Source organism: Myotis daubentonii, chromosome X (genome assembly GCF_963259705.1).
Source record: "Myotis daubentonii chromosome X, mMyoDau2.1, whole genome shotgun sequence".
Lineage (NCBI taxonomy): Eukaryota > Metazoa > Chordata > Mammalia > Chiroptera > Vespertilionidae > Myotis > Myotis daubentonii.
Genome location: NC_081861.1, coordinates 107,841,447 through 107,867,996, shown reverse-complemented (window position 1 = coordinate 107,867,996; position 26,550 = coordinate 107,841,447). Strand labels below are relative to the sequence as shown.

At 38.1% G+C, this 26,550-nt stretch overlaps 1 protein-coding gene across 7 annotated transcripts in view; it reads right to left on the bottom strand.

The window, feature by feature from the left end:
- The window catches only part of ZNF711 (zinc finger protein 711), a 42,032-nt gene extending 17,781 nt beyond the window's left edge, over window positions 1–24,251 (bottom strand). For 2 of the 7 annotated variants that reach the window (XM_059679103.1, XM_059679109.1), the window contains exons 1-4: window positions 22,387–22,513; window positions 21,243–21,497; window positions 20,771–20,878; window positions 10,253–10,804 (exon numbers count right to left, since the gene is read on the bottom strand). In XM_059679103.1, coding sequence (XP_059535086.1) covers window positions 10,253–10,804; window positions 20,771–20,852 — 634 coding nt within the window. In that variant the 5' untranslated portion in view covers window positions 20,853–20,878; window positions 21,243–21,497; window positions 22,387–22,513. Of the gene's footprint in view, window positions 1–10,252; window positions 10,805–20,770; window positions 20,879–21,237; window positions 22,308–22,386; window positions 22,514–24,228 lie in introns of those variants that run through there. The other 5 variants (XM_059679104.1, XM_059679107.1, XM_059679106.1 and 2 more) reach the window with 5 other exon arrangements.
- Between the last annotated feature and the right edge of the window lie 2,299 nt (window positions 24,252–26,550).

Genomic DNA, 26,550 nt, shown 5'->3' with positions numbered 1-26,550 from the left:
ATGCACCCTATGTTCATTGCAGCATTATTCACTGTGGCCCAGACATGGAAACAACCAGTGTCCTACAATAGAGGACTAGATAAAGATGTGGTACATATACACAATGGAATACTACTCATCCATAAGAAAGAATGAAATAGCACCATTTACAACATCATGGATGGATGGATCTTGAGAATATTATGTTAAGTGAAATAAGTCAGTCAGAAAAATCTAAGAACCATGATTTCACTCATATGTGGAATATAAAACTGAAATTCGTGAACACAAACAGCAGTGTGGTGGTTGCCAGAGGGAATGGGGTAGGGTGAGGAGGGGGTCCTAATATATGTTGACTGGAGAAGATTTTACTCTGTGTGGTGGGCACATGGTACAATATACAGATTTTGTAACATAGAAACATACACCTGAAAACTATATGTTCATGTTGACTAATGTCACCTTAATAAATTTAATTTAAAAATCTAAATGGGTCAAAGTCTAGATTTTCCCTACCTCACTTTGAAATTTTATACATACATTTTCAAAAATAGTCCTTTTGCCTTTCAAAATGGTGAAAAACAATAAATTCCAGAAATTATTTTACAATGCAAAGTTTAACTTTGTGATTAAATATAAACTTAATACTATTTAAGTGTTCAAACTATTTGTCTATGACAGAAAACACCAAAACGATCAATATAAACAAGTTAAATATTTTCATTCCTTCATAGCTTCTAATTCTGTTCCTTCATTTCTGGCAAATATTTTTGGGAAGCAATGAAACAGATTCAAAAAAAAAAAAAAAAAAAAGATGAAGCCCGGCTCACATGGCTCAGTGGTTGAGCGTTGACCTATGAACCAGGAGGTCATGGTTCAACTCCTGGTCAAGGCACATGCACAGATTGCGGGTTCAATCCCCAGCATGAGGCGTGCAGGAGGCAGCTGATCAATGATTCTCATCATTGATGTTTCCAACTCTCTCCCCCTCTCCCTTCATCTCTGAAATCAATTTTAAAAAAAGATGATGAAGTATATATTATTGGTTTAATAGATTCTCTTTTAAAATAGTGTATTATGCTCAGTGAAATAAGTCTGTCAGAGAGAGAAACACCATAGGATTTCACTTATATTTGGAATTAAAGAACAGAATAAACAAATAAACAAATAAAATTGAAATAGAATCATAGGCAGAGAATGGACTGGGCTTTCCCAGAGGGGGTGGGGCGTGGGAAACTGGAAGAGGTGAAGGAATTAAGAAGTACAAACTTGTAGTTACAAAAGTCATAGGAGATGCAAAGTACAGCATAGAGAATATAGTCAATAATATTGCAATAACTATTTATGGTGCCAGTTTATTTCCAGGCACTCTATTCTGTTCCATTGATCTTTATGTTTTTATGCCAGAACCAAGTTGTTTTGTCCTTGTAGTATAGCTTGATTTCAGGTATTTTGATAACTCCAACTTTGTTCCTCTTTCTCAAGATTACTGAGACTATTCGGGTTCTCTTATGGATACGTGTAAATTTTTTTGATTATTTCTTCTAGTTCTGTGAAATACACTGATGGTATGTGATAGGAATGGTACTGAGTCTATAGGTTGATTTGGTTAGCATTGATATTTTAATGATGTTAATTCTTCCTATCTATGATGGCAGTTTATGCTTCCATTTATTTGTATTTTCTTCTATTTCTTTCTTCAGTATCTTACAATTTTCCCAGTACAGGTCTTTTACCTCCTTGGCTAAATCTATTCCTACATTGTTTTTCTTTTTGATGCAGTTGTGAATGGGATAACATTACCTTCACTTTTTCATAATTCATTATTGTTGTATAAAAATGGAACCAATTTCTGAATATTAACTTTGTACTCTGATAGTTTAATGAATTCATGTATCAGTTCTAGTAGTTTTTGGTGGAATCTTTAGGGTTTTCTATATACAGCATCATGTCATCTGCAAATGATGACATTATTATTTCTTCCTTTCCAATTCAGATGCCTTATATTTCTTCTTCTTGTCTGACTGCTTGTGACTAGGACTTCCAGTATTATCTATAACAGTGATGGCGAACCTTTTGAGCTCAGCGTGTCAGCATTTTGAAAAACCCTAATTTAACTCTGGTGCCGTGTCACATATAGAAATTTTTTGATATTTGCAACCATAGTAAAACAAAGATTTATATTTTTGATATTTATTTTATATATTTAAATGCCATTTAACAAAGAAAAATCAACCAAAAAAATGAGTTCGTGTGTCACCTCTGATACGCGTGTCATAGGTTCGCCATCACTTCTCTAAAATAATAAAAACAAAATATGCTAATTAGACTGGACATCCTTTTGGACTACCTTCCTTCCAGAGAGAGCCAGGGTTGCGAGCAAGAGAAGCCCAGGTCCCGGGTGCCAGAAGGACGCCAGTGCCAGCAGCTGGGGGAAGGCAGGCCTACTCTTGCACAAATTTCATGCATCGGGCCTCTAGTGTTGAATAAGTGGTGAAAGCAGATATCCATGGCTTGTTCCTGATCTTAAGGAAAACATGTTAAGTTTTTCATCACTGTGATCTTGGCTGTGGGTTTGTCATAAACATCCTTTATTATGTTGAGGTATGTTCCCTGTATTCCCACGTTGCTGAAAATTTTTATCATAAATGGGTGCTAGATTTTACCAAATAATTTTTCTATTGATATGATTTTTATCCTTCATCTTGTTTATGTGATGTATCATTTTTATTGATTTGCAGATATTGTACGAACCTTGCATCCCAGGAATAAATCCCATTTGATCATGGTGTATGAGTTTTTTAATGTATTACCAGATATGATTTAATACTTTGTTGAGGGTTTTTGCATCTATGTTCATCAGGGATACTGGCCTATAATATTATTTCTTTTTAGTGCCTTTATCTAGTTTTGGAATTAGATAAAGCTTATTGTATATGCTTGGCTATATAAAATAAACTTGGAAGTCTTCCCTCCTCCTGAATTTTTTGGAATACTTTGAGAATAGGTGTTATTTCTTTGAATGTTTGGTACTATTCACCTGTGAAGCCACTAGTCCAGGACTTTTGTTTGCTGGGAGTTTTTATTACTGCTTTGATTTCATTAGTTTTAATCAGTCTGTTCAGATTTTTCTATTTCGTTTAAAAAACTGATAATTTTATGCTGTGACTCAACTTTTCTTTTTATTTAATTTTTTTAAATGTTGACATTATTGCAGGTGTTCCCCTTCAAACCCATCTTTGTCCATCTCCACCCTCTCTGGCAACTCCCTTCCTTGGCCTTTACCAAATTATTGTCCATGTCCATGGAGTATGCACATATGTTCTTTAGCTATCTCCTTCACCTTTTTTATCCAGTCATCACCCACCCTGCACCCCTTGGGCACCAGCCAGCGTGTTCCACATATTCATGCTTCTGGTTCCATTTTGTTCATCATTCCACATATTAGTGAGATAATCTGTTCCTTATTATTCTTTTTTGTTAATTTTCACGAGGATATTTTTCCATTGGTTTTTAAACAGAGTGGCAAGGAGGTGGTGAGACAGAGAGAGAAATTTCGATATGAGAGAGACACATCTATTTGTTGCCTCTTGCACATGCTCCAATCAGGGATCAAGCCTGAAACCTAGGTACATGCCCTTGACAAGAATCGAACCAAGGACCCTTCAGACTGCAGGTCGAAGCTCTATCCACTGAGGCAAACTGGCTAGAGCTGTTTCTTCTTGAATCATTTTTGGAGGATAGTATGTTTCTAGGAATTTATCCATTCCTTCCAGATTATCCAACTTCTTGGCATATAGTTGTTCATATTTTCTTATAATCCTTTGTATTTCTGTGATGTCAGATGTTACTTCCCCTCTTTATAATTTCTGATTTTATTTATGAGTCCTCTTTTTTTCTTAATGATTCTGATTAAAGGTTTATCAACCTTGTTTATCTTGTCAAGAATCAGTTCTTGGTTTCATTGATCTTTTGTATTGTTTTTTAGACTCCCTTTCATTTATTTCCACTCTGATCTTTCTGTCCTTCTACTAACTTTGCCTTTGTTGTTCTTTTTCTAGTTCCTTTAAGTGTAAAGTTAGTTTGAGATTTTTTTTGCTTTGTGAGGTACATTCAAGGTCAACTGCCACCCACTGGGTGCTCTGGGACTTTTGTGGTAGAGTAGTGTCTCAAGGAGTCTTTAGGGTAAGGCCAGCAGAGATCATCAGGCCCAAAGAGATCAAGATTTGTCCATGAGTAGGGAGGGCTCTGAATAGGAACCGTGGCACCAGTTGGAAGTGAGAGGGAAAAATGGACCCCACCCAAGAGCCACACAATTCATTTTTTCTCAGAGTATGTCCGGACTTCCTGGAATATGTTCTGCACCTACGGACCAGGCTGGCCAAGTTCACTGACAATACTGCAGGATCATCAGGAGTTGGGAGGGTAGAGATAGTGGTTCTCCTATTGTTGAGCTAGTGGACCTCCCTTGAGGTGTGGGAGTCACAGCTACCCTTGCATGCCAGGGGCTGCTCTGTTGCTCTGGCAGGGGTGCAGGGGAAGGGAGGTTGTGGGTGGCAAGGGTTGGGGGAGGGGTTCCTCTGCTCTGGCAAAGGAGGTGAGGGGATAGCAACTTGGTGTATGTATGGGTAGATGGTGGAGGGGGTTGGGGGAAGGGGCTCAATTGTTTGAGGAAAGGGGAATAAGACAGGTGCAGTAACTCTTTTGTGAGAGAGAGAGAGAGAGAGAGAGAGAGAGAGAGAGAGAGAGAATGGCAGCGTGATGGAAGCAGTGTGGTGGAGGGGGGTGCTGCTAGTAGTTGGGGGAAAGGGTAAGGTTGAGGTGGTGGTGGCAACAGCTAAGGCACCACTTCCTGCTCTATTACCCAATGCACATAGGGCCACTGTTCTTGGCAATCAATGACTTTATAAATAGATCCTCAAAGACTCTTCTTAATGCATTTAGTATTCAAAATACCCCAAATTCAAACTTAACCTTTTTGCGTGTTATAAGGTTTACAATATTCAAGTCTCACAGTGCTGTTTCTCAACTCATATGGCATTCCACTCAGCAATAAGCAGGTGACATTACATACACGACAGAATTCTGTTAGCACTAAATATAACCTAAATGAGTAAGGTGCAGTGTTAGCCAACACTGTAAAGTGTTAACGTTCGATATTTTTTTATAAACCATTGACACAATGTGATCAAAATTTCATTTTAGCAAAATATATAACATTCCTTTTTAAAGCTAAGTAGGCTTTCTACTGTACCCCTTTTATGTTACATCCCAAAATTATATGGTGGATATAATATTATCAGTATACAGTGTTTGATGTACCACAGGGATGGGGTCAGGATATGTGTAAAACATTTGTATTTCACAATGCTGAAAAAAAAATTAGTAACATTTTATTACAAAGGTATTCTATACCTAGGTATATACCAAAAAGATCTGAAAACATATAGTTGCACAAAAACATGTACATGATTATTCATGTTGGCATTATTCATTATAGCCAAAAAGTAGAAACAACCCAAATGACTATGATTTATCAAATGGATAAATAAAATGTATATCCATATAATGAATATTACTTGGTAATAAAACTGAAGTACTGACATGCTACATAGATAATCTTTGGAAGCATTATGCTAAGTGAAGGAAGCCAGACACAAGAGGCCACATAGTATACACTTCCATTTCTATGAAAATTTTAGAATAGGCAAACTTATAGTGACAGAAATTGAAGCAGTGGTTACCTAGGAGGCGTTGAAGTGGAGGAGGTGACTGATAAAAGGTATGGGGTTTCCTTGTGCGGTAAAGAAATATTCTACAATTGATTATAGTAATGGTTGTGCAATTCCTTGAATATACTAAAAACCACTGAACTACACATCTTAAAAGGTAAATTGTATGGCATATGAATTATATCTCAACAAAACTATTATATTAAAAAGATTATAATAGGTATTTACTTTTCTCTTTTACCCATAAAGCTAATGAGGTTGATGTTATCTCCCCTAAAGGCCCTATCAAGATATTGTGCTTTGTATAAAAATATGCTCCTGAAAGAAATATAAACTGATTTTATAGGTCAAAAGTAATTTAAATGCAGCATATTAGTTCATCATTTAAAGAACTTCCCTCCTTCAGTGATGCTTTTTATAAAGGAAATCAGCACCTATAAATGTCTTAATGGGAGTTTCGTATTTTAAAGAAAAACAAACCTAGGGTAACTCTGTCTTAGATAAAGTTATGCTATTAATATCCAAGTTACTTTTATCTTTATTGTTGAAAGTATTATAGACTAGAAGCCTGGTGTACGGATTTGTGCACTGGTGGGGTCCCTTGGGTGGCCTGCAGAGATTGGGCCGAAACTGGCCCGGTGCATGGATTAGTACACCAGGGGGGCCCCTCGGCCTGGCCTGTGGGGATCAGGCAGAAACTGGCTTTCCAACATCCCCCGAGGGGTCCCAGATTGCGAGGGCACAGGCCAGGCCGAGGGACTCCACCAGTGCACGATCGGGGTCAAAGAGGGACTGCGGAAAGGCTCCAGGGTGTGTCCAGCCCATATCACCCAGACCCCAGCAGCAAGCTAACCTACCGGTAGGAGGGTCTACCCCCTGGTGGTCAGTGCATGTCATAGTGACTGGTCAAACTAACGGTCGGGCACTTAGCATATTAGGCTTTTATTATATAGGATGGTCCCCTTTTATCCTAATTGACCCCCTCCAGCCTACTCCCACCCCCTCCCCAGGCTTTCACCACACTATTGTCTATGTCCATGGGTTATGCATATATGCATATAAGTTCTTTGGTTATTCTCTTCCTACCCCCTCCCTTCAGTCTGGTATACATCAGTCTGTTGCATGCTTCAGTGCCAGGAGCCGGTCCATCCTTGCTGTTTCAAGGGACCTGGCATATATGGCATACTGTTCTTAATATGTTTGCTCACCTTCTTGGCACTATGTGTTTTAACCAAGGTCACCTCTCTGAGAAAGGTTGTTTCCCCAGGTAGGGATTTTCCCCTGAAGTTAGGGAGGGAATAAAACCCCTTAACTAAGTGCCAGGCAGGTAAGTAATCACTTTAACTACGAACAATCATGCTTAAGCTACATAATCTTTACTCCCTGGAATGGAGATAAGAAACGCCTTAACCTTTGGAATAGAGATTGATAGGATTGGAATCAACTGGTATAAATACAGATGTAACAAGACAACAGAACTTAGAGACAGAACCTAGACACAGAACCTAGAGACAGAACCTAGCGAGAGAACATGGCAAAAGATCCTGGACAGAAACTGGCCACAGAACCTAGAGACAGAACCTGGCTGAAGAACCTAGAGACAGAACCTGGCTGAAGAACCCAGAGACAGAACCTGGCTGAAGAACCCAGAGACAGAACCTGGCTGGAGAACCTAGCGAGGGAACATGGCTACAGAACCTGGCTGGAGAACCTGGCTGGAGAACCTAGCAAGAAAACATGGACACAGAACCTGGCTGGAGATCCTAACCAGAACTTCGCTGGAGATCCTGACCAGAACTTGGCTAGAGATCCTGGCTAGGCTGCTGATCAACTGAACACTGTCTCCGTGTCATTCCTTCTTCGCCGACTCCGTCCACACCTTTGGGGACCCCTGGACCTGCTGGGGCTGGACCCCAGCACTTCAGTGTCTCTGGCTCTATTTTGCTCATCAGTTTATTTTGTTCATTAGAGTCCACATATAAATGACATTATGTGATACTCGTCTTTCTCTGACTGGCTTATGTCACTTAGCATAATACTCTCCAGGTCCCTCCATGCTGTCTCAAATGGTAAGAGATCCTTCCTTTTTACAGCTCATAGTATACCATTGCATAGATATACCATAGTTCTTTAATTCATTCATCTACTGTTGGGCACTTGGGCTGTTTCCAGATCTTAGCTATCGTAAATAACACTGTTATAAACACAGGAGTACATATATTCTTTCTGATTGGTGTTTCAGGCTTCTTAGACTATATTCCTAGCAGTGGGATCACTGGATCAAAGGGCAGTTCCATTTTTAATTTTTTGAGTAAAGTCCACACTGTTTTCCATAGTAGCTGTACCTGTCTGCCTTCCTACCAGCAGTGTACTAGCGTTCCTTTTCCTTCATATCTTCGCCATCATAAAATAATAATAATGACGATGATGATGATGATGATGATATCCAAGTTACTTAGCACAAGTGGAAGAACCTAACCATCTAAGATAAAGGATTTGTGAAGTGTGGCCTGAAAGCAGAAAAAATTCAGATGCACCTCAGATATTCAGAGAAGACAAACTCTACCTCTAAAACTCAGTTACTGACAAGATTTCCTTATAGGATTATTCAGGGATCCAGAAATAAGACAAAGGTATGTTTTAAGTTCTCAACTTTATCTCTTAGATATTTTGAAAATCTCTATCTTGGAAAAATAAGCAAACAATAGGACTTTAATGTTAATTTAACACCGAATCCTTTCAAGGCAATTTATTCTCGAATTCCTAAAAGATTCAATGGCCAACAGAAACCAAGAGGTAAACAAAATGAAGTAAATATTAAGAGATGGATAAAAAGAAAAGCTATATAAAAATAATAATAAAATAAAACATGAAAATGGAAAGAAAGAGTACCTAGTTTTATTTGAGTATTTTAACCTTTATAAAATATAGTCTAGGACCTGGGTTGTGGGAAAATGGGTGATATAAAAAACTTCATTTTTGTTTATTTGTATATCCTGCTTTCCAAAATTAAAAAATGCTTAAGTTTTAAAGGGATTTTTTTAAATGTTGCTGTTTCTCTACTAATGAATAAGGAATTCATTAATCCCTAGTTTAAATTCCTCTTAGAATGACCCTGCTGCAGTTCCAATATTATTCAAGCAATATACTTTTTTTAAAAAAAATAATTTTCAGCCTACTTAGAGTAGGACAGAAATTCTCTACATTTGTCAATATAGTAATATCAACATAAATAATATAAACTAAAATATTCTAGAAACTTAAAAAAAACCCTTTTATAGAATCAAATTATAGATGATATGTTAAGGGATGACTATTTACATTACATATGATGTTCAAATTTTAGACCATGTTAACACTAAAGAGTTTAATTTGACAAGTACCCATTTTAAAGGCATAATGAATTTGTGTTGGTACAGAAAGACTACTGACTTTGCCATACCATTATATACAAACATAACTGTAGGTTGTTTTTTTATGTAAGATTAAATGTAAATATGGAGTTGCTTTAGTAATCCACATTAGTTTAAAAATAGATAGTAACATTTACACAGTCTTTTAGTAGCTTGAATCATTCCCTTAAAAACAATGTAAATATTCAAAATTGCATATAGAGAAAAAAGTTAACACACTAGACTTCATAATCATATTTAAAATTAAAGTAATCTAATTTTTTTCATTTTAAATTCACTGATACACACATATAATAATCACTGTATGCATACTTACATACATACATATACTCTAGCTCCCAATCAACCATTTTGTAATTTTATAAAGAAAAGAACAAAAATCCTCTACGGAAAAGTGAAGTCTTTACCTAAGCTTTACTACTTCCAGCATGATCCCTTCAAATTTATAATGTATATACCCACTTCTATCTCTAGCTCCATCTATAACTTATCATTAGATTTTTATTATTGTTGCTATTCAGGCAAACGCACCACTTAGAATGAGAACAAGATATTTCTATCTTCCTCCTCCAGATAGAGTGTCTTAAGGACATCGTAAAGCAGTCTGAAATAAACACACGTATTTACACAAACAGAAAAAAAACACACAGGGAAAATTGTAGAACACAATCTGAGTTTATAATTTACTTTTCAAGTGTTGCATAAAAACTAATTACACATTTTTGAACATATTATGCTTAAATTCCTAAGCAAAACTGAACAACACCAATACCTGCCATATTAAAATTAAAGCAATGGCTACCTAAAATAAATTTCCCATTTTAAAATACATATATTTACCATTAAAATTCTGTATCAGTTAATGTTCTTGCTGTACTTTCTAAATCTATATTTCTGTTCTAAGATATTACTAAATTATGTTATTTTATTTTGGATATGAATATTCATTCAGTAAATTAAAAATATGAGCAAATTCAAAAAAGCATGTCAACAATAGTTTTGAAAATTTTCTTTTAAAAAAAATTACCCCCATGATTTTTATTGAGTAAATCCCTCATCCCACAAAAACTTTCCAGGTTATATATAAATCAATCTCTCAAGTACTTATGAACTTTATGTTCCACTTACATGATATCATTAAGTAGTCTTCAGAAGTGCTCTTGACATCCTCCTCCTCATCATCATCATCATCTTCAGTTTTAATAGTAACTGTAGATCCAGGAACACCACCAGCTGTTTGAATCACAGTTTCTGAATCTGAATTAGTTACAAGAACCTCCTCCGATACCATTGTGGGAGAGTCAACTCCTGAAACACAATCTTGGACCACATGTTCTAAGTGTCCATCAGGACCAGTAACAATGTCAGCCACAAAAACCTGCTCAGGTACTCTAACGGCTTCTGTAATTAGCTCAGAAGTCAAGATGTGATCACCATCATCTTCCTCTATATCCTCTTCAATAGCGACATCAGCTTCAAGTACAGCTTCAGGAACAATTACACCTTCTGTTACTACATCGGTCTCAGTGATGATATCAGGCCCATGAACAACTTCAGCTGCAAGGCCATGATCAAGAGTTATCCCATCATCTGTGACAACATCAGAAACTAATACAGCCTCAGGAACTGAAACAACAATATGGTCTCCATCGATATGCGCAGTACCAGCCATTCCAGCCACTATAATATAAACAATTATTCAAAAAGTAGTTATATTATTAGTTAAAAGAACTGTACTTAATATGTTAGATGACATAAAATATTTTAAGTAAGAAATAGTCCTGGCCAAACTATCATTAAAAAAAAATCACTGATAATTGGAGTGTAATAAAAACCATCACCAATCAGGAAGGGGGTGAAAACAATGTTCGCCAAATCTAAATTAGAACCTTAAAAATGATGTATTTTATTTTCAAGTAAAACATAAAGTCACAGTGATATATCACTACACACCAATTAGAACAATTGAAATAAAAAACAAATAACAGCACAGGTTAGTGAGGATGTGGAGAAAGTTGATATCTCATATTTTGCTGGTGGGAATGTAAAATGTAGCAGACACTCTGGAAAATAGTTTGGCGGTTTCTTATAAAACTAAACATGTACTTACCATACAACCCAACACTTGGCTCTAGGGAATTTTCCACAAAATTATTAAAACCTATGTTTATACAAAAAACTACACATAAATATTCCTAACACATAAATATTCCTAACAGCTCATAGTAACTATTACTCATAGTAGCAAAATATTGAAAATAATCCAAATGTCCTTCAGCAATGAATGGTTTGCTAAACCAATTCTGGCACATCCTTACTATGGAATACTACTCAGCAATAAAAAAGGGACAAACCACTGCTACATTCAACAACCTGAATGAATCTCCAAAAAATTATGCTGAGTGCAAAAAGGCAATTACCAAAGTTTACAATACTGTATAATGTATAAATGGAGTAACTTCTATAGCATTCACAAAATAAAAAAACTACACAGCTGGAGAATAGATTAGCAGCTGCCAAGTGCGGGTATGTGTGTGTGAATGTATTGGCATAACATATATATGGTAATGGGACAGTTTGTATCTTCATTGGGGTGGTGTTTACACAAATCTATATGTGGGTTAAAACTACATAGAATTATACACACGCACACACAAATGTACGTAGAAAAAAATGGTAACAACTGAATGAAGTCCATACTCTACTTAATAGCAATGCACCAATATTAACACATTGTTTGCGGGTAGTTTTTATCGCGCGCTAACAGGTGGCGCGGGCCATTTTTGCTATTTTTTTGTGCAAATGGCAACGTTCAGTAAAATTATGATAACTTTAGTTTACGTATTTATACGTTACCCGCATTCTACCGCTAGTCTATAAAAAACGTATTAATACGTGTCCCACGCTCTACTACACTGGTAGAACGTATAAATACGTAAAACGTGTAAACACGTTTCCCGCATACAATGTGTTAATTTCCTGGTTACGATATTACTAGAGGCCCAGTGCATGACATTCGTGCACTTGTGAAGGGGGTGTCCCTCAGCCCATCCTGCACCCTTTAGCAGTCTGGGAGTTCTTGGGGGATGTCTGACTGATGTCTTAGGCCCCATGGGGAGCAGTCGGACATCCTTAGTGCTGCTGCGGAGGCGGGAGAGGCTCCTGCCACCGCTGCTGCGCTTGCTAGCCATCAGCCCTGCTTGTGACTGAGTGGTGCACTGACTACTAGGGGGCAGCTCCTGCGTTGAGCGTCTGCCCTCTGGTGGTCACTGCACGCCATAGCAACCGGTCATTCTGCTGTTTGGTCAATTTGCATATTACCCTTTGATTATATAGGACAACAGCTCATGGTAACTTAGTTATAAAGATATCACCATTGGAAGATGAGTAAAGGGTAAATGGGAACCTATGTATTATTTTTCTACTGGTGAGACCAGTATTTTTAAAAATTAAAATTAAAGTTAAAAGGAAACAAACATAAAAAGTGCTAGCTCATATGTTAAATTAGGTGAGTTTAAAATGACAAGCTTAATGTATTATAAAGTACGTATTACAAGCATAAAAGTCCCTAAACTTCGCGTACCGGTTTGGCTCTGTGGATAGAGCGCCGGCCTGCGGACTGAGGGGTCCCGGGTTCGATTCCGGTCAAGGGCATGTACCTTGGTTGCGGGCACATCCCCAGTAGGGGGCGTGCAGGAGGCAACTGATCGAACTCTCTCATCGATGTTTCTAACTCTCTAACCCTCTCCCTTCTTCTCTGTAAAAAATCAATAAAATATATTTAAAAAAAAAAGTCCCTAAACTTCCTCATCTTATCCTAAATAATAAAAGCGTAATATGCAAATCAACCAAACTGCAGAATGACTGGTCACTATCATGCACACTAACCACCAGGGGGCAGATGCTCAACACAGGAGCTGCCCCCTGGTGGTCAGTGCACTTCCACAGGGGAAGCACTGCTCAGCCAGAAACCAGGCTCACAGCTGGTGAGTGCAGCGGTGGTGGCGGAAGCCTCTCCTGCCTCCGCTGCATGTGGGCAGTAAGGAGCAAGGGGTCCCAGACTGCGGAAGGGCACAGGCCGGGCTGAGGGACGCCCCCTCTCCAGTGCACGAATCTCGTTCACTGGCCCTCTAGTAAGAAATAAAGCCTCCTTTGACACCTGATTGTGGGGGATACAACAAACTATTTTCACACAAAGATTTCTTTTGATAAAATATTATACATATGGCCCTAGCTCAGCTGTGGGCAAACTATGGCCCGCGGGCCGGATCCGGCCCGTTTGAAATGAATAAAACTAAAAAAAAAAAAGACCGTACCCTTTTATGTAATGATGTTTACTTTGAATTTATATTAGTTCACACAAACACTCCATCCATGCTTTTGTTCCGGCCCTCCAGTCCAGTTTAAGAACCCATTGTGGCCCTCGAGTCAAAAAGTTTGCCCACCCCTGCCCTAGCTGGTTTGGCTCAGTGGAGAGTGTCGGCCTGCAGACTGAAGGGTCCTGGGATTGATTCTGGTCAAGGGCATGTACCTCAGTTACAGGCTTGATCTCCAGCCCATCAGGGCGTGTGCAGGAGGCAACCAATTGATATGCCTCTCTCACATCAATGTTTCTCTCTCTGTCTCTCCCTCTCCTTACCACTCTGTTTAAAAATCAATGGAAAAAACATCCTCAGGTGAGGATTAACACACACAAAAATTATACATATGGACTCCAAAATGTATTATATTCTAAATTAATCTGTAGGGAAAAAAGGTTTAAATAACTTGGGCACCATGGTAAACATCAGCTCCGACTTCCCTTGTGAAAGTGTGAAACTTTCCTTCATGATTTCTGTTAAATTATGCCTCCCTCAGTAAACACTTTAATAAAGTTTGTGGACCAGATTATACCAAATTATCTGTAAGAATCCAGTACAAACCTTTTTCCATATAATGATCACTTTCTATAAAGTAACTAGAGCCCCAGTGCACAAATCTGTGCACTGGTGGGGTCCCTCAGCCTGGCCTGCGCCCTGCCACAATCTGGGACCCCTGGGGGATGTAGTAGTGCGCGAAGCGGCAGATGGCCAGGGAGGAGCCCAAGCCCAGGCCGGGCGCTGCTCCCGCTCATCCTGGCCCTGCTGCTATGGAGGCGGGAGGGTTGCGCTGCCGCAGCTGTGCTTGCCAGCCGTGAGGCTGACTGTGGGAGCACACTGACCACCAAGGGGGAGCTTCTGCGCTGAGCGCCTGCCCCCTGGTGGTCAATGCGCTTCATAGCGACTGGTCGTTCAGTGGCTTAGGCTTGTGTGTGTGTGTATGTATATGTATGTGTGTGTATGTATATATATATATATATAGACTAGAGGCCCAGTGCACAAAATTCATGCATGGGGGGGGGGTCCCCTCAGCCCAGCCTGCACCTTTTCCAATCCGGGACCTCTTGGGGGATGTCCGACTGCCAGTTTAGGCCCAATCCCTGGCCGTCAGGCATCCCTCTCACAATCCTGGACCACTGGCTCCTAATCGCTCACCTGCCTGGTCGCCCCTAACTGCCCCCCTACCCACTGGCCTGATTGCCCCTCACTGCTTCTGTGTGCTGGCCTGATTGCCCCTAACTGCCCTCCCGCCAGCCTGGTCACCCCTAACTGCCCCCTGCTAGCCTGGTCGCCCCATGCAGCCTGCTCTTCAGTCGTTTGTCGTTCCTCACTAACCCCCCTGCTGGCCTGGTCACCCCATGCAGCCTGCTTGTTCAGTCGTTTGGTTGTCCCTCACTAACCCCCCTGCCGGCCTGGTCGTAGGCAGCCACCTTGTAAGAGCGTGAGGGTAAATTTGCATATTACCTTTTATTATATATGATGATACCTGAAAGAGTGCTATTTGCTATAGAGTATTCACTATTATAAACCAATTCATTATGGCAGTTAGTTAACAAGTTTGGTAGGAGACCAATGGACACTGTTAATACCCTAACCCATAAAAAAATAAAATAAAATAAATAAAAGTGAGAAGGGAAAGCTGCCTTTCAACCCTTCTGTATCTATCTCACTATTCTCAAACTGTCACCTAAATCACCACATTACCCTAAAAGAACAGGGCCTCAATCTTGAAATCTAGTAGACAAAAGGAGTGTGTGTATACAAGTAGTTCTTTCTCTTTACTTGTTACTCCAGTGGCCATTTTGGAGACAGGGAGGGCAGGTTTCAAATTTAGCATTCAACCAGACTGTCAATATCATTTTTTGCAAGGAAAATGTAAATGTTAAGTCTACAAAATGAACAGTATGAAAATTCTATGTATATAAAGAATAAATTAATATTTTATAAAACTTCTTCACAATTCAAACTTAAATTATAGGAAATTCCGTTTATTTTAGAACACTGCTGGAGGTTAGGAAAGGATGGTATAATGCTAGTGCTGGCCTGAGTTCAGATTAACCTGGTTGGGAAGATTCTAAAACAGATGGAGTAAGTGTTTTTCTGTTCACTTAGCCTCTACTCTAGTAGGAACTAACAGGTCAAAATAAATCCTATCTAAACCAAAAGGTATCCAAATATCCTTTCTTACCCTGAACTAGATAATCTCAAAGATCTAAGAATCAATGAGTTTTCCACAGGGTACTGGTAGATTACTCAGACCAAGATCCAAGACTTCTATTAAATTTTGCTCTTTCTTCTTCAACTCATCTGTTAGATTCCTTTGAATTTTTAAACAGTCACACATTTACCTATACAATAGCTATATTTATTGAGCACTGACTATGCACCAAGCAACTTGCTAATGCTTTTACATACATTATATCTCACTTAAACCTCAGAACAACTGTATAATAAGGTGAGTTGTAATTATCCCCATTTTAAATAAGAACTATGGTTAGGAGTGGTTAAATGAGCTTGCCCTAGGCTCAAGCTGGGAATTAAACTCTTTGACTCCAGACTCAACTTTATTTTTTTAAATATATTTTTATTGATTTCAGAGAGGAAGGGAGAGAAGGAGACAGAAACATCAATGATGAGAAACACTGATCAGTTGCCTCCTGAATTCCCCCTACCAGGGATTGAGCCCACAACCTGGGCATGTACCTTGACTAGCAATCAAACCTTGACCTCCTGATTCATAGGTTGACACTCAACCACTTAGCTACACCAGAGGGCTAGACTTTATTTTTATACTCTTTAGAAGAGAAGAAAATTTATTTACCCTAGAACTTTTTAAAAGGTTTTATAGGATTAACCAAGTGAGTAATTACTAAAGGAATAGTTTGAGAAAGAGTAAAAATATTGATCATTTACATTTCAAGGCATTTAGCAAGCAGCATTAAAGGGCATTAATAATTTATCTCACTAGGTAACAAAATTATATACAGTAAGAAAAAATCATTTAAAAAGTATGACATAAATTAGATAACCAGGTAACAGTAAGAAACAAGTAATCACTTTAAGCATTTCCAATTTACCAAAGTTATTTCATTTAAATGTGAATACTTGGAATTTCACTATGGGGTAGCATAAAATTTGGTATTTGTTAGGTCTATCTTGGGCCATTGTCTAAGGTTGTTTTTCTATTTAAGTCCCAAAGCAACATAGACTTTCTGCAGCAATAAAATCTTAAAAAACTATTAAATTCAGTAGCACAGATTCCAAGGGCAACCATTCTACTGAAACATGACAAGGTTATTACATAATTTGTTGTAAATATGTAAATATCAAATATCCTTAAAAAAATAGTGTAATTAAAAAACTAATTTAATTTCTGAATTAAATTCATGTTTCAGATTATTTTTCCCCCAAATAAAAAATGTTAAACTCTTTTATATAGAAATAAAATAAAAAAACAACTACTACAAACTGGGAAACTTATTTAAAACTAGGGGCTCAGTGCAAGAATTCATGCACTGGGGGGGGGGGGTCCTCTCAGCCCAGCCTGTGCTCTCTCGCAGTTCGGGACCCCTTGGGGGATATTCGGCAGTTGGACATCCCTTTTGCAGTCCAGGATCTCTCTTGCAGTTGGGGACCCCTCACTCCTTACCACCCGCCTGCTTGCTGCTCCTTACCACTTGGCTAGCTATTCCTTAGCACTGCCTGGGAGGCGGGAGAGGTTCCTGCCACCGCCACTGTGCTTGCCAGCCATGAGCCTGGCTTCTGGCTGAGCGGTGCTCCAGTTGATTTGCATATTAGGGTTTTATTATATAGGATTTGCAGCATAAAACAATATTGATCTTATATGATTAAAAAGCACTTATGTATTTATAGTAGCCATTACATCCCAACCAAGAATCTTATGGAATTTAGAGATTTTGTGCCACATAGTGTATTTACTTGGCTAGCTCTACTTGTGTATGCTAAACTGTTTCACTAATATCATTAATTTATGTGATTGTAAATATCTAAGTTTTTATGTTTGCAGAAATTTAAAGAGAGTTTATCTAATTTTTAATTAAATTTTAGAATTAGGAAAGTTTAATGGATGGAGGGAAGACTAAACACAGGGAGGGGGAGGCTGTTTTCAGAAAGAAACCTAAAATAACAGAGCTAAAATTTCCATTGTCGAAAATCCTACCAATAAAGGTCCCTTTAGGTTTAGAACAGTTTGCATTTCTTAAAATAACATAAGAAATGAAAAGACCCATATATGAAATTGAGCTCAGAACTGCAGATCAAAAAATATATAAATATGTTGATCATTATATCCCACATATGAATGAGATCACGTGATATTTATCTTTCTCCGACTGGCTTATTTCACTTAGCATAATGATCAACATAATTTGATGAACAAGAATAACTCAATCTAGAGACAAATGGTAGGGGAGGGAGGGTTAGAGAGCAACCAAAGGACTTGTATGCACGCATATTAGCATAACCAATGGACACAGACACTGGGGCAGTGGGGACTTGCCCGGAGGTAGGAATGGCTGTGGGGAGGGGGGGTTCAATTGGGGGAAAAGGAGACATATGTAAAACTTTAGACAATAAAATTATATATATATATATATATATATATATATATATATATATATTTCCTTTCTATCTTCTAAGATTTCAGAATTTACTAAGGACAAATGGAAACCTAACTTATACTTTAGGTTAACATCATTGCTAAACACAAATGAGTGAACATTACCCATTTCTGATCTAACTAGATAGCCAACAAAATAATTTAACAAAAAAATGTAAAAGCAATTTAGTTGCCATCAATTTTTGTCTAGATTTAAAAGAGCATAAAATTAAATTAAAAAGGAATTTTAAAAGAATGCATCATTTCAAAACCAATAATCACAAAATTCTACTAGGAAACTGAATCATGAACAACTGTATAACAAAAAACTGTGGCTTTAATTTTTTTATGGTATAAGTAATTTGATTTACTCTATTAATTTTAGAAAGGACTTTAAATTAAAGATCTGGAAGTAGTTCTCATACTTGCCCATTTTATTACTCATAAAAAGTAAGGGTATAATGAATAAAATTTTGCTTCCTTTCCCATAACATGTTTACATGAGTATAACTGTGTCTATGTGTCTTCTCCCCAATTCAAATAAAGGTACTGTTTGATGAGCTGTTTATCCTGTGGTTTCATGTAAACACTGCCACATTCCTCAAGGGCACTCATACTCTAGTCTGAGATGCAAAGCTTTAGGTTAAATACAAAAGCATTCTAATGCATTAAAAATATTTAACAAGACAAATGTCTGCCAACTGATGAATGGATAAACAAATTTAGCTTACCCATGTAGTAGAGTATCATTTAGCAGTAAAAAGAAATGAAGTATTAATCTATGTTACAATATGGATAAAACTTGAAAACATTATGCTAGGTGAAAAGAAGCCAGGCAAAAAAGGTCACATATGGTATGATTCTACTTATATAAAATATCCAGAACAGGTAAACCCATAGGCAGGAAGATGGGGGGTGGGGTAGAAAATAACTGCTAATAGGTATGAGGTTTATTTTTACCATGACAAAATGTTCTGAAATTAGGTAATGGTGACAGCTGCACTTTGTAACTATACTAAAAACTACTGAATTGTATTCTTTAACATGGGTGAATTGTATAGTATATTAATTATATCTCAATAAAAATAAATAAGAAAAAAGAATGTACATAAAAATATGTCAATACACATATTCTACTTCCCTAGCAATGAAAAGGAAATAAAGTATTAGATATAATAAAGGATTAATTTACCATCAAAAAATAACATTGAGGAGGAACAATGAAAAGGAAGTTAAGAGGAACACCAAATATTTATCAGCACTGATCAGATATTTTTTTCAATCTTGGAAGGGAAATGCTACATTGCAGGTAACATTTTGTATTAAATAGAGAAAATGCTGTATTTCTTCCCATTTTAAAAATACCTATTATTAAAAGGTAACAAATTAAAGTTGGCATTTCAACCAAAACGTATTTAACATATTGAAGTTCACATGTTCCAGTATTTTAAAAACTATCTTTAGCAAAGAATTCACAAAATTATTTGTGAAATCTTACTCTTCAGCCCTTTGCCCTACCTCTAAAATGTATTCCTATACTTTTTTCACCCCAAATCACTTCTAAGTTGTTCATAATCAACACAATTCATTCTGACTCTTAGGATAAATCCATGATTTCTTTCTATTTCATCAATTAACTACACAGTCATCTTGATCTCCAACACATTTGTTCTTGAACTACACACTGTACCTTTAGTCATCAGGCAGAAATATCAAGGAATCAAAGAATTGGAGAATACCTTAAATGTTATCTTGTCCAACCCCTTCATACAAGTGAATTAAGTAATTTGCTGAAGTTTACACAGATAGTTAATAGGACTGGCAAGACTGGAATTCATTTCTTTTTTTTGGGGGGGGGGGGTTTGGCTTTACAATGGAACAAAATTAAGAATTCAACCATATTATCTAATTTCATCTTTGACAATTCCATAATACCTCATGTTTTGTTTACTTTTTATCCCAATTTACCATTTGTCTTTTTTACACTCATACTCTCACTGTGATCTTTTCTTCAACTTCTACTACTCTTATACTTCAGATATCTTATCTTCTATAATTCATATTGACCTTACCCAAATTCAGTTTCTTTGTGGACTCTCAATGGAGTCTTCACATTTTCATCAAAATGACTACACTTAAGAGACTACTGAAAAATGTTCACAAAAATAAAGAATATTTTCTTTTATTTTTTAAAATGTAATGCTATTAATAACAACTTTCTGAGAAAACAGTATCAGAATACAATTGATCACCTAGTGCACAATTTTCCTATATCACTTTATAAGCATCCAACTTCTTTAAAATGACTGAAGTATTTCCTTGTCCAGCTTTATTAACAATTCAAATTAAAATATATTTTAGAAATCTAACTTAATATTTCCTACATGTAAGAACTGATAGTTATTTATGCAAATTGAGTTTTACATTTCCAATGGCATATTACCACTATATTCCAAGTATCCTTACCTCAACTTTCCCACAAAATTTTAAGAATGGTTTTAAGTAGACAATAGACATATAGCTGTACTTTAATAAGTCTTACAAATATGTTTTCCTAGCAAGAGAACAATATTTTATTGTAACTCTCCCCTTCTGCAATGTAGTTTTGATATTTCATTTGTTCTGACTCTTAAAAAAGAAAGAAAAAGTACAACAAAGAAAATGCTTTACCAAAATCTTGCATAATCATGGTATGGGCCATTCTAGAGTCTGATGTGTACAATCCAAGACTGCCTCCTCCACCTGAATCCATACTTAGCAAAGGTCATTCACAAATCTCTGTAAAAGAAATGGTTTTTAAGTTTAAAAGCATGTAGGCCAGTCAATTGTTTTGAGAAAAAAAAATGCAATTGAAAACATGCCTCTCAACCAGGTGTGCATATTTCATTACAAAAGAAAACAAAACAAAAATCTTGATTAGATGCTTTATGTGACAACCATAAATTATAGAAGGGCCAAGTGGAAGTAAACCAAAGATAATGGAGAATGAGACACAGTAAGTGTGGTGAGCCATAGGGAAGTGAAAGAAGCAAGCAAAAGAACAACACTGTAGTGTTGAAGTTCCAGTTAAAATATAGGTTATAAAAGCAGAAGAAAAAGAACAGGATGACAACAGACAATAGTTGGGATATTTATACATTACTAGAGGACTCAGGTGTCTAGTATTAATGAATTTCATCCAGTGGCTCTCATCCATTTCTTCCAGACCCAGATCAGCCCTGCAGCGGAGCTCTGCAGATAAACGTGTTTCACCTCTGGCTCCAGGGGTTTTACTTATAATGTAAAATGTTCTATCCCAGTTTCCCGGGAGTTCTTTGGGTCAGTAAGGACTTCTGAGCTCACTCTACTACATTCTCTTGTCTCACAGTTTTGAGGACTCATGAAACATGACTGCTTCCTAAATATGGTAAAGATAAGATCAATCACATACAAACATTTTAGCAAATTGTCTCTTACAGAATATATAGTTTACTTGCAATTGTTGGATTTTTTTTCCATTAATGATTACTAAAGTCATTTTAGCCTCATATTAATTTTGAAAGCAAGGGATCAATATATTTCATTTCAAATGACTTATTTAAGATCACCAGATAGTATGAAACCTAAAGTTATGTGCTGTCACTCAACATATTTTTTATAACTACTTATGTGTATTTCCTCATCAAACCTAAGATTCTAAGTAAATATACCAAAAAATCTCTAAATTTTATGTAACAATTATCTCCTTTTTAGATAGGAGTGTTTAATAAATAGGACTATACTGCACAAAAGATGAGATTATATCATTAATAAACATTTTAGAAAGCTGCCATGTAAACTAACTTTATCCTTAAGTACAGGAGATCACTAAGATTATTTTCCTTGCCTTAAAGTTCTATAGATGTAGGAGAGTCTCACAGAGTAACTTCTATCAACATTTGAGTCATGTATATAAAAATCCTACAACATATCAAATATTTTAGATAAAATTATTTGGTTATGTGTGAGCAAAATTACAAAGTTTTAGAAATTCTTGGCTGTATTTTATCTTTTTTAAAAATACCACATTGTTTTCTGCCTTCAAAATGAAGTCAAGAGCAATCATAATAAACTGTGTGTTCAGAGGTAAGTTAAAATACCATGAGGACTTATTCTTAAAATTAAAAACATTGTACTATTTCAACTTTAATTAGAGCAATTGTTTTATTTATTACTAATAGAACAATTATAAATGTCTTTAAAATGTTTTAAACACTTAATTTTGTTTAGTTATTAAATAAGATAAAACACTATAATTTGTTAATCACCTTAATATAGAGTCTTGAAGAAACTGTAGATTTTTCTTACACTGTAAAATAAAATCTGCAGCAATTTCTTTTTTTTTTTTCCTTCTGAACTATATTATTTTCTTTGGGGGGGAAAAGTTTCCTTTACCTATTGTAAAAATACATTTAGAATTAGATATTTTAAAACATTTTAAACCAAAACTCTTACACAACTAAGAATTTTTCTTTACATTTTCAATTTGGGCTGATATGCTCAAATCTATTAATATAAAAAGTAACCATCTATTAATATAAAAAGCAAACATAGGGATTCCAACAGAAACGACTATCCATCCACTATGATATAAGCAACATTATTACACTTAGAATTCGACCACCTGATTAAAACAAAATCTTCTCTAAAGCACATTTTAAAAATCACTAGCAACTCCATATTTTGGAAAGCGAAAGAGAACCAACCAAGGGCAAGCTTAATCCTTGCCAGATCTATAGAGAAAAAGATGCACTAGCGCTCAGTGAAATGTAAAAATCTGAACACCTAATGCAACTATTATGGGAAGTGCCATGCTGTATGAATACCAAATAAATTTGAGCACATTTATTCCCATATAGGAAGTTTCAATAAGATCAATAATAAATAAGGTAGGAGAACAGCCAATAGATCCCTAGGCTTCTGAGTCTTCCCAAGAATCTATCTCGCTCCCATCTTTACTGAATGGAGGTAACCACCAAGTACGCTTTAAGTAAACATCTTTCCAGCAACGTAGGGGGAGCAGAAATCACATACACACACCAATGTTACTCTCAGCAATCTCCTCTACACATAGCTCATTCAGGACCTAGCTTCTCCGTGATGTAAATTCGGTAAGGCATGGGAGAGAAATCCTAAGACGGCAAAACAAGAGAATGTGAAAGTACTATTTGCAGGGATATGAGACAAAGGAGCCCTGGCAAGTAGCAGTATTGCAGCTTTGGACACAATCGTCTTCCCGCATAAGTCTGCCTTTCCCGAGACCATGCCAAGTTTCAATCGTTTCGAGCAGAACGCACACACGTGCCCTCATACATTACCCATCGGGCTGGATCCTTAACCGAACCAGAGCACCTTCGCCACGGAAAGACGGAGAACGAAGAGACCAGAAGACCCTTTCCCCTCCACCCTCCTTTCAGTCGCTGCAGTGGTCTCCACCGCCGCTACGCTCCCCACGCCGTGCAACCCATCCCCTCATCCTCCTCCCGCTCCCTCGGCCCCACTACATGGGAGAAGGCTGAGAACCAAAATGGTGGTGTGTTAGCAGAGGCTACACTTGCAGCACACCCCCCTCCCCCCCTTCCCGGCTCTGACGGCTCCCTATAGCCCTAAAATGCCCGATTCGGTCCCACCTCCTAGCAAACGCCGCCATCCCTCGCGAATTCCAAGGTTACCATTCGCGGCGGGCGGGGGGCGGGGAGATGTGGGTGGGGGCGCGAGTGAAAGGAATATTGGGGGGAGGGGGGAAGGTAGCAGATAAAATGCCGGGGGGACGTCGCATTCTTCACTTCACCGTTTTGTTTTCCGCCATTTTCCCGTCACCCAAAACCACCCACGGCTTTCAGGAGGGCTCTTGCCCCCAGGGGCTCTGGCCTTACGGAAAGAAAAGGTCCGCTGAGGAGGAGACACTTCCCTCAATTCCTCCAGCCACCGCCGAGGCTGAGGAGAAGAGCTGGGCGCTCGAGGGGGAGGGCAATTTAGGGACTAGACGCCACTTCCATTGTTCCCTTCGCCCTACAGTACAAGCCGTGCAAGCTCTCCTCCCCTCACAGGAGCGACACTGAGCGCAGGGGCCCCCAATCCCTCTATTTTCTCCTCAGGAGTCTCCTTACCTGCAGATGCCGCCGCCGCCGCCGCTGCCGCCGCCGCCGCCAGTAAAATTCTGACCGCGCTCCGGATTTCTGGGGGGAAAGGACGGGGGGGGGGCAGCTGTGGATCAGGAAGGTCCTCACATTCGGGTTTCCGAGGTCCTGCAGCCGGAGCCAATCACAAGCTACTCTGCGTCTGGGAGGCGCGCGGCCTTGTCCTCCTTTATATCGCTGCCGGCTGCTGAGGTTGCATTACGTCACGCTGCCGCTGCTGCAGGGCGAGGGGCCGGAGGGGGAGCCTGCGCAGGCGCGGGAGCCCGGGAAGCTCTCGCTGGGTTTGGGGCTTAGAGACCCCGCCAATCGGCTGTGGGGGCTGCAGCGCCGGGCGAGTCCGAGTCCGCAAGCCTGGATCTGGGCGAGCCCCCGAGGAGTTTCCTTGGAAAGATTTTCTGGTTTCCAGGTTTCCCAAGGGAATGAAAAGGGTAAGGGGGTGGGGGGATTATGGATCGGTGACTGAATGGCTGGCTACTCACTGAGCCTCCAATAGCTGTTGGACTACGTTTAAAAAAAAACAAAAATCGCCCCCACCCTCGAGGAGGATTTGGCCAATTAGGCTGACCAGAGTGATGAGGTATGCCTCTCCCCAGTAACCGACGTGTGTTTTGAGGTTTTCATTCCTCCCTCCCTCCCTTCCTTTTCTATTCAGCAACGGTAGACAATGGGTTGAAGATAGAGTGAAGAAAGGCATAGAAGGGAAAGGTGCAAGGGACCTAAATGAAGGGAATACTAAAATAGCTCCTAAATCTCTCACTTTGAACTTGTAGCTGCACAAAATGGGAGAACAGTGAGAAATTCAGTAGTGACTGGTGAGGAAAAAAGTGATGAGATGTGAGTAAAAGTTTGGATTTGCAGAGCTAGCTTTATACTGTATTCTGAAAATTTAGCTTTAGTACTATGAGCATTTGAAATAAATAGCGGTGTTTAAGCAGGGATAAGATAGGACCCTTTAAAAATAAAAAAGGTAACTCACTATCTTTGCCTAAATAATGTGAGTATTTTACAAATAAAACATGTTATTGTTCTCAGTTAGCTAGGCAATTTCTTCAGGTCTCTGAACCTAATACACCCCTGAAAGTTTTAAAAAAGATAGAGACATGATGTGAAAGCCCTAGCCCAGTACCTGGCTCATAGTAGACCAGGTATCCTCAAGCTTTCTCTATGCAGGGTCAGGTAGTAAATATTTAAGGCTTTGAGGGCCATAGTGTCTATGTCACAACTATTCAAATCCACAATTATAGTACAAAAGCAGCCGTAAACATTATGTACACAAATGAATAGGCTGTGTTCCAGTAGAACTTTATTTAGGGACACTGACATTTAAATTTTATGTCATTTTAGCATGTCATAAAAAATTCTTCTTGGAACATTTTTCAACTATTTAAAAATGTAAAAACCATTCTTAGTTGCAGGCCATTAAAAAAGGCAAAAATAAAATAAAGTATAAACGAGTTTAAGAAAAACAGATAGCTATCCAGATTTAGCCTGTGGTCTGTACTTTGCCAACTCCTATAAGTGTTAAATATTTACACTTTTACTTTTCCTCCTAGATGAAGAAAGGTATTTTTATGAGTGTATTCCTATACATGATGTGTTTCTATGTTGGATACTCTGGCAAGTTCTACTTGCAAGTTTTCCTACCAGTGACAATTCCAATAGGACATTGATGGAAGGAAGCTAAGAAAAATGGAGAGTTTTTACATTAATAACCTTTGTGAATGGTACACTGTAGTAGGAAGTTTTTAAAACCTAAAGATCATCTTTGCTCCTCTCTCTTTCTCCAAACACCTGGTCCATCAAAGTGTCTTTAGAATTCTACTTCCTTAATATCTGTGAAAGTCATCCTTTTCCCCCCCATTCCTAATGTCATCACTCTTACTTGGATTGTTGCAACACCTTCCTAATTAGTTTCTCTGTGTCCACTTGTTCATCAGATCCTGAAATCAGAAATCACCAAGTCATAAAACTATCTCAAATCAAGCCTCCCCACTACAATTTCACTTCAGCTGAAGCCCTCAATAAATGGGACTGTGCAAAAACTTCCCGATTCATTTTTCCTTCAAGTCTCCCTTTACTCCAGTTGGTATCTTTTCTAGTGTAAAGTCTACACTACCACAGAAATCATTTACATAACAAAACAAACAAAATTGATTATCTCACTCCTCTGCTTAAACATTGCTGTCAATTCCCATTAGAAGTCTAGGTTGATACCCAGGCAAGGACAGAAGGAGGCTTATGGGAATCCCAGCTGGGCAATAATGTGGAAGATAATCCAACATATGTTGTTTA